Source organism: Rhinopithecus roxellana, chromosome 8 (assembly GCF_007565055.1).
Source record: "Rhinopithecus roxellana isolate Shanxi Qingling chromosome 8, ASM756505v1, whole genome shotgun sequence".
Lineage (NCBI taxonomy): Eukaryota > Metazoa > Chordata > Mammalia > Primates > Cercopithecidae > Rhinopithecus > Rhinopithecus roxellana.
The window spans coordinates 52,569,549-52,581,859 of NC_044556.1; the positions used below are offsets into that span (position 1 = coordinate 52,569,549).

At 37.4% G+C, this 12,311-nt stretch overlaps 1 protein-coding gene across 1 annotated transcript in view; it reads left to right on the top strand.

Annotated features, from left to right (window-relative positions):
• Positions 1-12,311, top strand: part of SPAG17 (sperm associated antigen 17) — a 258,327-nt gene that overhangs the window by 105,510 nt on the left and 140,506 nt on the right. Inside the window, exons 11-15 of the mRNA XM_030935882.1 lie at positions 1,121-1,258; positions 1,345-1,458; positions 2,056-2,206; positions 6,429-6,656; positions 6,752-6,970. Of these exons, the coding sequence (XP_030791742.1) occupies positions 1,121-1,258; positions 1,345-1,458; positions 2,056-2,206; positions 6,429-6,656; positions 6,752-6,970 (850 nt within the window). The remainder of the gene's footprint in view (positions 1-1,120; positions 1,259-1,344; positions 1,459-2,055; positions 2,207-6,428; positions 6,657-6,751; positions 6,971-12,311) is intronic.

Genomic DNA, 12,311 nt, shown 5'->3' on the forward strand with positions numbered 1-12,311 from the left:
TTATGATTGAAGTGGGTCCAAGAAATGATCAGAGGATAGAAAGTGGAAACAGTGAGTGACTCTTCTGACAGCAGGGTGTTTCTAGGTAAAGAATAGGATGCAATTTTGTTATTCTAGAGCAGTAGTTCTCAACAGGAGGTGATTTTGTTCCCAGAGGACATTTGGCTATGTCTGGAGATATTTTTGGTTGTCACATCTGGAAGGGTGCTACTTGCATAAAATGGGTAGACACCAGGGACATTGCTAAACATCCTATAGTGCACAGGACAGCCCCCTACAACAAGTAATTATCTAGGCCAAAATGTCATTAATGCCAAGGCTGAGGAAACTTGTAGAGGGATATGAAATCATAGAGGATGATTATAGGATATAGGGTAAAGGGAAAAGCTGTAAATTAGGTGCCTAACTTGATAATGTTTCAACCTCTTTTACTTGTTTACCATGTAAAATTGAACAAGGTGCTTAATCTTTCTAGACCTCACTTTCCCCACATAAAGGAGACACTATTCCATTTGCTGATCTCATAATCTAATAACTTTTCTATTTTTGAAGAAAGAATGAGGATCTGGCCTGAACCCCAGTTTCTCCCACTCAATATCCTTGAGCTTTGGCCAATCACCCTAGTTTTCTCCTCTATACAATGGAAAATAATATCTGCCCCCACAAGATTGCTATGAGGCTTAAATGATCACATGCGAAGATGTGTTATGTAGTACGTGGCTTATGGTAGACATTCAGTAAATATTGAATGAATCCAAAGTTGTATGAGCACTCTTCCCACTGCTTTAACATAAAGAGTAAATATTAAGAAAAAGTATATTATTCTATTTGAATAGAATCTTCATGAAATATTTTCATCAAAAGTTTATTGTTTACCATTTTTATGTTATCTATTTTAATACAAATGTTAAATTTGTACCTACCTTAATGCATGGATTGCAAACACTTTTCCTTTTATTTGGTGGTCACTGATAGTTTCCTGCCATTTTGTGTCAGCAGTGGTACTTGGGTTGTAGAAATGGACTGGTTCTTACTAAGCAATGGGAATGAAACAATGAGCAGCAAGTATCACTAAAGAGCGGACCCTTATACCAATTCCTCTCATTGTTGATTTCAACAGGTTGTGGCAACTGAAGAAGATCTTGTCCCACCCAGTCTGCGGGAGCCATCCCCCAGAGCAGACGGGCTAGACCACAGAATCGCAGCTCATATTGTGTCCCTTCTGCCCTCACTCTGTCTCTCAGAGAGGGAGAAAAAGGTCAGATAGTCTGAGATAGCAGAGTCTTCATGCTTTGGAAAAGCGTAGATTCTCTCTTTAAATCAATATTATTTCAATTTGCATAGAATCTTCAGGAAATATTTTTATCTGAAGAAGAAAGTGGAAGCAAAGCAGTGCCCAAAGGCCCCCTCCTACTGAACTATCATGATGCACACGCCCACAAGAAGTACACACTGAAGGTAATGATAATCGGGTTAGCCAAAGAAAACTGATGTGGGAAAGTGTGTGTGTAACTATTCAATTGACAGAAGCTAATTAGATAACTTCATCAACACTAATTAAAATGTAATGTACAAAATAGATACTTGTGTACAAAGTAGGACCTGGAAAATGAACCTGGATACAGGGGAAAATGATGTCAGCCTAGGAAATTTGTCTGATTATTGAGGTTTAATTAACAATTCAATTAATTGTTACCACCACTAAATGTGCATTAAAACCTTATGATTATTTGCTTTAAATATCTGCTGCTATGAAAAACTAGTAGAAGCCAGAAAAGGATCTCAAAAGAGAGAGATGAATATATATGAGACTTTGGCAGTTTGTCACTGTGAATGAAGAATCAGTCCTTTTTGTGCACCAGGAACTCCTGGCAACATAGGAACTAGCTTTTTGACCTTCAGCAAAATCCCAAAAGTTTGTCTTTCCCAATTACCATTGATTTCCTCTGTTCCCAAATAATGAGAGTGAAGGTATCATGTTTAGCCTTTTCCATATGCATAAGGCACTTGACAGCTTACTTTAATGTCTTCTGTCATGTTGCTCTTTTTCATCAGGACCAAAAGAATTTTGATCCAGTTCAAATTGAGCAGGAGATGCAGTCCAAGTTGCCACTGTGGGAATTCCTTCAATTCCCTCTACCCCCACCATGGAACAACACTAAACGTCTAGCTATGATTCATGAGCTTATGCACTTTTGTACGAGTGGTAAGTCCATTGTTTTGTCTTAGCTTCAACTCAGTTTAATTAATGGGCATATATGCCTCTTAAATTTACACCCTTATTTACAAAAAGTATTTTCATTATTGAAAGACCTTTCAGAGGCTAAGGTGGGTATTTTGATTGACTACAACTGTCTTGTTTGAATAATATCATTAGCAGTGTCATCATAGCTATAATGCATAACACTCTTCAATTTAATACACTTGGTTTTTTTTTTTCCCACTGTGTTTTCTTAGTCACAATAATTCCTTTTTTTCCTTGTTTTCCCCCATCTCTGTCCCAAATACTCCCACTGACATCATTGGAGATGATGTGGTAATCCCATCCTACTTACAGAGAAGTAAAGGGGTGTGTGTGCGCGAATGCGCATGCACGCATATAATTTCCAGGACAATGCTGCCCTTCTGTCTTCTGCCTGACCACTGCACTCTTTTATCATCATTGCAAATCATGTAAAAATTACAGTAACATTGCAGAGACATTATCTGGAAAGAGAGAAGAGCAACCTGGACCATGCAACTTTGCCCCAATTCGGAGATACCTGTCTTTGAATTTTCATCTTATATCCTGTTGCTGCAGCCACCCACAATCAATAAAACACAGGTTCTAGAAGAATTTTTCTTCTGTCTCTTCCCATTTTGTCCCTTCACGGTTCTTTCTTTTTTTAATTAGAGAAGAAAAGAAAAAGAAGAGGATCTAGATAATCTGAATTTGGCAGGAATGTTCACTGGGGCAAAACTAATGTGAGCACTACCGTGGACCATCTCTGCACATGAGGACCTGGGAGGCAGATGTAGATATCTTGTAACCTGTGCTACTGAAAGCTCGTATTTGATCCTTTCTTGAGAGAAAATTCTGAACACACTATTTATAACCACAAATTAAATTTATATCTAGAAAGATGAATCATAGAACCATAAAATTTCCTAACTGAAAGAAACCTTGGAATTAATCTAGTCAAAATCTATTTTCAGATAAGAAAGCTGAGATCCTAGCAGGAATAAATTATTTGTTTTAGGATTATGACGATGGTGGAAAAAAAACAAGAAAACATTCTGGTCTCTGGATACCCAGTAGAACACAATTTCCTTACCTTACTGAGCAGGAGACAGGAAGAAAGCCACTGCAGAGGTCTGATGGTGCAGTCTGCAATTTTAAGCACCTGCTCTGTACCTAGGGATACAGAGATGAATAGAGAGCCCACTGTCAAGAGAGAGCGTGTTGCTGAGCAGAAGTTGACTCAAGCTAACAGCTTCTCACAGCAAGAAGAGCCATTTTATGCTCTTTGAAGACAGTGGAAAGAGGGGTCATTAAGATATAATATCTAGAATCACATCTCATCTGAGTTCACTGGGATTTTGTGAAATAGGCAATCATTTCTCAAATTCTCATTCCCGCTTGAGGGAATATGCAGCCACTACTTGTAAGAAAGGACATTGACTTCCACGGACATCTTTACTTGACAAGGAAGCATTTAACCTTGAAAAGAAAAGAGCATGTGCATATTCTTCCTTACCATTTCACTTGTAAGCCTAACCAAACTAAAAAGTATTTTTATCTTGATTTCTTTTTTCACTTTTAAGTAGGCTTAGTAATAGAAAAAGCCAGGAACTTCTGAGTCCTGCCATTGACTCATGGACATGCGGGGTACAGCCTCGAGGGCCTGGTTTGTCATTTCTGTTGTGTACATAACTACCTCCTTTTTGAGTAGGGGGTTCTCAGAAACTTCTGTCCTTTTTCTGTGTCCTGCCACCCTCCCCTTCTCCTTCTGGCTTAAGATGTGATTCCATTCTTAATGAATGGAGAGCTCAGCTCTCCATACGGCACAGGATTTTTGTTCCTGCTGCCACCATTGAAACCTCAAACACATGCTGCTTACATGCCCCATCCTAGACCCTTGGTGTACCTCCCCTCCTCCTCTTTTCCCTTTTGCCACATCATACTTAACAGGTCCAAAACCAAGCTCTTGATTCCTCATCCCTAAAATTGTCCCTTCACCATCTCCCTTATTTCAACGAATGGCAACTACTTTCTGTCAAAAACCTTGGAGTCATTCCTGCTATCTCTGTTTTTGTTTTTGTTTTTGAGACAGAGTCTCACTCTGTCGCCAGGCTGGAGTGCAGTGGCATGATCTCAGTTCACTACAACCTCCGCCTCCTGGATTCAAATGATTCTCCTGCCTCAGCCTCCTAAGTAGCTGAGATTACAGGTGCACACCACCACGCCCAGCTAATTTTTGTATTTTTAGTAGAGATGGGTTTTCACCATGTTGGTCAGGCCGGTCTCAAACTCCTGACCTCGTGATCCACCCACGTCGGCTTCCCAAAGTGCTGGGATTACAGGAGTGAGCCACGGCACCCGGTCACTGTCTCTGTTTTCTCACACTCTGCGATCAATCCCACCATACTTCTCACTACCATACCAGCCCAGTCCCCCACCACCCCTCACTTGGATTATTCCAGTAGCTTTTCCAGCTGGTCTACAGGCTTTCAATGTTTTACCAACAGTCTTTTCTCCACACAACCATCTGAATAGCCCCTCTAAAATGATGGTTGGATGTGCCTTTGTAACTGAAAACTCTGCAGCAGTCACCCACTTTGCTCAGAATAAATCCTAAACTGGGCCAGGTGCCTGGCTCATGACTGTAATTTCAGCACTCAGGGAGGGGAGGCCAAGGCGGGTGGATCGCTTGAGCCCAGGAGTTTGAGACCAGCCTGGCTGACTTGGCAAAACCCATCTCTACAAAAAATACAAAAATTAGCTGGGTGTGCAGGCCCAACTACTTGGGAAGCTGAGGTGGGAGAATCACCTGCACTCCAGCCTGGGTGAACCTGTCTCAAAAAACAAAACAAAACCAAAAACAACAATAAGAACCTAAACTCTCTGCCACCTACTTTTTGAGCCATCACTTGTCAAGCTGTCATGTTCCATTTTCCTCCATCTACTCTGGCCTCGCTGTGATTCCTTGAACATGTCATTCACACCCCTGCCTCAGGATCGTTGCTCTTGCTGTTTGCCCTTCCTCAGTCACTTTCCCCCAGATATCCGTACAGCTTGCTCCCCTACTTCCTTCACGTTTTTGCTTAATTGTTCAGAGGATTTTTCCATGACTGCTTTATATAAACTACAAGCCACTCCTTGACTATTATCACTTTTTGTCCCCTAAGCTGGCTTTATTCTTTTTGTCCTCTCTTTTATCTTTTACATTTATCTCTTCCCAACCCCTAGAATAGATATTCCATGAGAGCAGGGGGCTCACTATTTTGTTCACTACTGTGTTCCCAGCTTTTATTATAGTTATGATGCCTAATAGGGGCTCAAAAAAATTTGAGAAATGAGCAAATGAGCAAACTCTCCTTCATTCTGTAACTATTTTACCTCTTCCTTGTCTCTCTTCTGAATCTCCCTGTTTTTTCCCAAAGGACCTGCTGCTTTTCTTATCTTTGCTGGAGAGAAAATGGAGGTTACTTCTGAATTATTGATCCACATCATTTCATTTTTTTCTGATTGGATTCCATGTTTATTTGTTAATTCTACTTCTCCTTCCTCTACCTTGGAACTTCTAAAGTGTAAGAACCAAATCTTGATTCTTTCAAATCCCAGGCATCTATGACAAAGCCTAATACATAGAAAATAATAACCAATGAAAGAGTGAGCAAGTGAATAAATGCTGTAAAAAGGTAAATACACAATTATAAAGTCTGCTGAAAGCTGATAAACCTTGAAGTGCAATTATGGAAAACACTGCAGCCGTTTGGAAGCCTTTCCTGAGCCCAAATGAACAGAAAAACTCAGTCAATATAACAGCCTGTATTAGGCAAAAGTAAATAATTTCTCTGTTTTAAATTACAACAGGAGAAAAGGGTGCTTTCACTCAAAAATAATAAGTTGTGTAAGCATATTCAACCAATATGGTACTCTGGAAAGTCTATGCAAATGAATCTGGACAGCTAATCTTGATTAAACTATGAAGCAGTTTGGGAGCATTATAATTTGCTAAATTGTATCTTTACTGTGTTGTTTGCTTATCCTCAGGTACCTTTGCTATTTGCTGCAGGCTGGGGAGCCAATGTTTAAAATCACCTCACCAGCCATTGTGGCGTGACTCCCTTGTCTTTCTGGTAGACAAACTCCCTGGTTGTCCCTCTGTCAACCCTGTACCATGTGCTAGAACATTTCCAGCAGCACTGGTTCTGCTTTCTTACAGATGTCTTGAACTGGAATGAAGTAGAACGAGCCTTCAAGGTGTTTACTTTTGAGAGCTTGAAGCTCTCTGAAGTTGATGAAAAAGGGAAACTAAAGCCTTCTGGGATGATGTGTGGGTCAGATTCTGAAATGTTTAACATACCATGGGACAACCCTGCCAGATTTGCTAAACAGATAAGGCAGCAATATGTCATGAAAATGAATACTCAAGAGGCCAAGCAGAAAGCAGGTACACTTCATGGAGGGAATGGAAAGCATTCTTGTATTTTATTGTTGTCAGTTTTTCTCATATTGTGTCTTATGGATGTTCCTTACACTGAATAGATATTAAAATCAAAGACAGAACAATATTTTTGGATCAGAATTTGTCAATGTCTGTGCAAGATAATGAGAGCAACCAAGAACCTTCAGATCCTAGTCAGTGTGATGCTAACAATATGAAGCATTCTGACTTGAATAATCCCGGACTCTCAGTCCCTGATAATAGACAGCTGTTAGAGCAGGAGAGCATCATGAAGACTCAACCCCAACGTGAGTCTCTGGGTAAGTTAAAGTGTGTGTGTGTGTGTGTGTGTGTAAGACACTATTATAGTACACATAAATCAAAAAGTGTTCAAGATACATTATTTGAATTTAAGTTATTTGGTTAATTAAACTTTCTTACTGAGTATTGTTATTCCATAAGTTCTCTTTATTTCAACCCTGTTTTTAAAAATATCTTAATTCCTCTTAGTCCACACTTACCTTAGTAAATTTAGCACAGTGAACATCATTACAACTTTCATCATTAGTGTTACATAGTTATTGTGATTGTGTGCTAAAATTATAAACATTCATCTGCAAAACAGAATGAAATGTCCAGTACAGAGCTTGGTACAAAATCAATGCTCAATGAACATCATTTCCCCTCCTCTCCCATGTATGGCTCAGGCCATTACTCTCATTGTAGACTAGCATTATAAACAGTGCTATGTATTAGGAGGTGTGAAAGTATAGAAGGATGTTGGGCTAAATTTATACTGAGCTACCTTACACATCACTGTCAGATTAATCTGTGTAAAATCTAGCTATTTTGTTTCTCTACTTACAACTTTCAAAGGCTCCCTACTATCTGCAAAACAGAACCCAACTCCTTGGCCTACTTCTCCAGTAGTATCAAATTACTTTTCCTAAAACCTTTTTCCATCTTTCTGCTGTTGCTCACACATTCTGTATTCTAGCCCAACAGAATTAGGCCTATTTACTCTGCACAGCCTGCTCTTTTCAATCTCTGTGGTACCTTTCCCTCACAATATATCCTCCACCTTGAGTTCTCTTTTTGACTATGATTAGGATTCAGTGGCACCTCCATGAAGTCTTATTGGATGTGTCCATATGGAAATGCCTCTCTTAGCTTTCTATGGTCATAATTAATCTACACTTCTGGTGAAGTGCTGTGGGAGGCCAAGGCAGGAGGACTGCTTGAGGCCAGGAGTTCAAGACCAGCCTGGGTAACATAGCAAGACCTCACCTCTATAAAGAAAAAAAAAAAAAAAAAAAAATCTACACTCTGTTTATGGCATTAGTTGTCCTTTTTTCAGTGTTATAATTATCTATATGCCTATATTAAGGCCTCCATTATACCGTAGTGTCTTAATGATTATATGTTTATTTTAACATATTAAACAACACCTAAATTTAACACCTAGGTCAAACATATTAAAGAACACCAAATTTAACACCTAGGTCAAAGAAAAAATTACAATAGAAGTTGGGAAATATTTCAAACCAAATGATAATGAAAAAACTGAGTATCAAAACTATAGAATGCAGCAGCTGATGCAAGAGATACTCCAAAAGAAGTTTATAGTTTTAAATTTTTTCTAAAAGCAGCTACCTCAAGTTAGATAAAGACAAACAAAATAAATCAAAGTAAAAGAGAAGGAAAACAACAAAAATATTAATTCAGGGAAATAGAAAACATGAAAATTACGTCAATGAAATGGAAAACATAGAAACATAGGAAGAACAAAAATACAAAACTTGGTTCTTTGAATAGACTAGCAATATTGATAAATCTTTTATATAAAGTTAATCATAAAAAAGAACCCATGAATAACTCTATCAGGAATAAAACTATATCAGGAGTAAGAATTATATAAGGAATAAAGAAACAGAGACTTCCCTCAGATTCTACAGAAATTTAAAAGATTGCAAGATAATATAAACAACTTTGACTAAATATGAAAATAAAATGGGCTATTACTGGAAAAGAATAACTTACCAATAATGACCCAGGAAGAAATAGAATGCCTGAGTAGTCTCATATCCAGTTAATTATATCAGTAATCAAAAATCTTCCCAAATAGGGCACACTTAGCCCGAATGATCTCATTGGTAACTGATACCAAACGCTAAAAAAGAAATAATTCTAATCTTAACAAAAATTATTCCAGGAAATAGAAAAGTAGCATAATCTCCTCTCTTCATTTTATGAAGTTAACATAAACTTTATAAGAATACTGACAAGGATAGTGGTACAACTGAAAGTTAAACTACCTCATTAAATTAAACTGATTCACAAATATAGATACAAAAATTCTAAATGAAACATGAGAAAACTGATCTAACATATACTAAATGATAATAATATATCACAAACAGGTTGCATTTATAACATGGACAGAAGGAAAATATATATATTGTAGAATCAATATAACTTATCAATTAACACATTAGTGAGAAAAGTCATATAATCATCTCAAAAGAGCAGAAACAGCATGTATAATTCTGTAGCAATTTATGAAACAAATCTTATTAAACTAGCAAGAGAAGAAACATTCCTCAATCATATAAACATTATTTTTTATATTACTATGACAAACCTTATATATCAAGGTGAAAAGTTGAAATAATTCCCTTTAAGATCAGGAGAATGTCCACTATAAACACTTGTATTCAATATTGCATCAGAGGTGTATGCCAACAAGCAAGACTTTTTCTCTTTTAGATAAAAGCATAAGGTTTGAAAAGGAAGAAATAAAACCATCATTATTTGTAAATACTGTGTATGTAGAAAACTCAAAGCAATACACAAAAAAATTAGAATTAATATGAAAGTTTAATAAGGAGGCTGTGCTTGTTAAATGATACACATAAAATGTCTGGAGTGCTGAGACTTTACTGTTATAATTATTCCTTGTATTAAACATTTGTGTTTCATGCACTTTTCTTTTTGTGTTATATTTCATAATTTTAAAAGCATTTAAAAAATAAGTGGTTATGGGCCAAAATTGGATAAAAAAAGAAAAAATAAATTTTAAAAAGTGATAACATGAGAGAGTAAGTGTTAAGTTATTATTGACTAATGGTCATCTTACCCTTTTCACTTATCTAGAGGTGAGTTGAAAAGGAAGTAATCAATGGAATAGGATTGGTAGAGGAGGCAATTGGGGTGAATGGAAGAGGGAAGAAAATAACGTTTATTTAATATTGCTCTGCTACATCTCAAGTACATTAACTAATACTTACATAAACATCAGCCTATGACAAAGATGCTATTATCCCAGTTCTACAGATGAGGAAACCAAGACTTAGAAAGGTTAAATAATTTGTTCAACTACGTACAAGTAGAAAGTCAGGATTGAACAGAGTGCTAACTTCAAACCAGTGCTTCCTCCACTGTGTCTTGCAGCTTCCTGGGTTCCAGAAATTTCTGGTGATGCAGCTAATGATTTAGCCATGCTCCTAGTCTCATTCATGCTGATTTTTATGCTGATTTTATTGCCTTTGGGTTTTCCTTCCTTCTAACCAGGGTGGATTCCCTATTTCTTTGTCCTAAGTACCATTACCTATTAGCCTACCTCTCAAAAAATGTAAGCCAATAAGTTAACCTGAGTTCTAATGGCAATAGTGTATCCTATGGGACTACAAATGACTGACAGCGAAGTCACTCTGGGTTAATATGGAGTCAGAATAAGCCAGGAGAGGTGTAAGGCCCAAGGTGCTTTCTTTGTTTTGTTTCACTTTTTTTTCTTTAAAGCAGCTGGATAGTTTTCCTCAGGCAACTTTTGCCACCTGGTGGTCAAACTACATCAATTGGTGTGCTGGATTCTGGAAGAAAGTAGATTATTATATTAATAGTAACTTCCTAAATTCTCAGGGGTTGAAAATGCTATAGCGGACAGTGTATCCTAGAGGCCATGCAATCTGGAGGGTGGATCTCAGGGCCATACGTGTTTCTCCGTGGTGCATTTTGACCTACTTCCAGGAGCCATTCCATTTGAAAGCGGGAGGGCATCTGGGCTTGGTGTCGCATTGTAGCTGTTGTGACTATGGGACTTTGTTGTTGTTGATGCTGTTGATTTTACATTTCTTTCCCTAACTCTGAATCATACTTACTTCAAAGCCGCCAACTTTAATTCCCTTTAAACAAGGCAAAAATCATTCATGTATTTCCTGCACAACCATTTTAGCATCAAATACATATAAAAGCCTGTTCCTGGACATAAAGGGCTGAATATTTGTGCTTTTCTTAACCAAATACTGGATTTCCATCTGAGACTATTTTTGAACTTGACAGGGCCTAGTGGATATTTATGAAAAACCTGAGAGTTGATAACCGCGAGTCTATAGGTTTAGATGTGCCCTTTATGCTTGTTGGGTGTTTTTTTAATAAAGTGACTGCTTTGCAGAGGGATCTTGTTATCTCTAAAGTAAAACAGATTAGGAAAGCTGTTTTTCAAAGGGATGAGAAAGCATCCATTTCCAGATGTGTCAAAAACTACTGAATCACACTGTCAAAGGATTATGTGGTTGAAAGCAAAAATCAGAAAAAGAAAAAAAAAAGATTTTTACTCTACTATTAAATAAACAATTCAGATTACTTTTAGAATGTTCTTTCCTTTGACAAAATAACTGATGCATAATTTTTAGAACAGATTTTCCAAACTGGAGACTTTTTCTGCTGGATCCAATAGGAGGGAATATCAAATCTCCTGGAAATCTGGCAGACCACAGAATAGAATAATTTTTATCCACAGATTTCATATCAGTTGCTTCAAGGACACATGGGACATCATGGTCTATTTAGAGTTATAGTTGGCTTGAGTTTTCTCTTCAGTGGATGTGTTTATATAAATGCTGAACTGAATTGGCTATATGGTTTTCCCCTCAATCAAAATGGAACGTTCACACTGTCACCTTCACCAGGCAAAGGCAAGATGGAACTAGTAGCAAAAATGTAAGTAGCTGTGCTCCTGAAAGAAAGAACAACACTGACCTGTCCTTCATAGGCACAATCAACTTCTCCCTCTAGAAGCCCAAATATGGTACTCTTTGCCGCATAATAAAACGTTGTCTTATTAAAGCTTTATTAAAGCTTATAATAAAATAAACGTTGTCTTATTAAAGCTTTATTAAAGCTTATAATAAAAAGCTTGCCACAGAATAAGACTTTGTTGTAGGTTTTTTTCCACACTTCTAATTTCTCTATATGGCTTTAGGTGCATTTCCACCTTTGATATATGATGTAGATTCCTCTCATTCAATCAAAAGGAAATATTTACTGAGTTCCTGCCAGGTGCTGGGTGCTTAGGGTACAGTGATAATAATAATAATAATAATAATAAGATGAAGTTTCTATTCTCCAGGAATTTACATATGAGGTGGAGAGACAGACCATAAACAAGTAAGTAGCATTAGGCATAGGTACACACTATGGTAAAAAAAAAAAAAAAAAAAAAAAAAAAAAAAGCAGAGCATGAGGCAGAAGCTCTTGAGAAGGTGATACTCGAGCAATATGAATGAAGTCAGGGTCTGAAAAAGGTGAACATCTAAGGCCAAAGCATGCCAGAGGGAAAGCAAATGCAAGACCCTGAAGACACAGCAAGCAGGCCAGTGTATC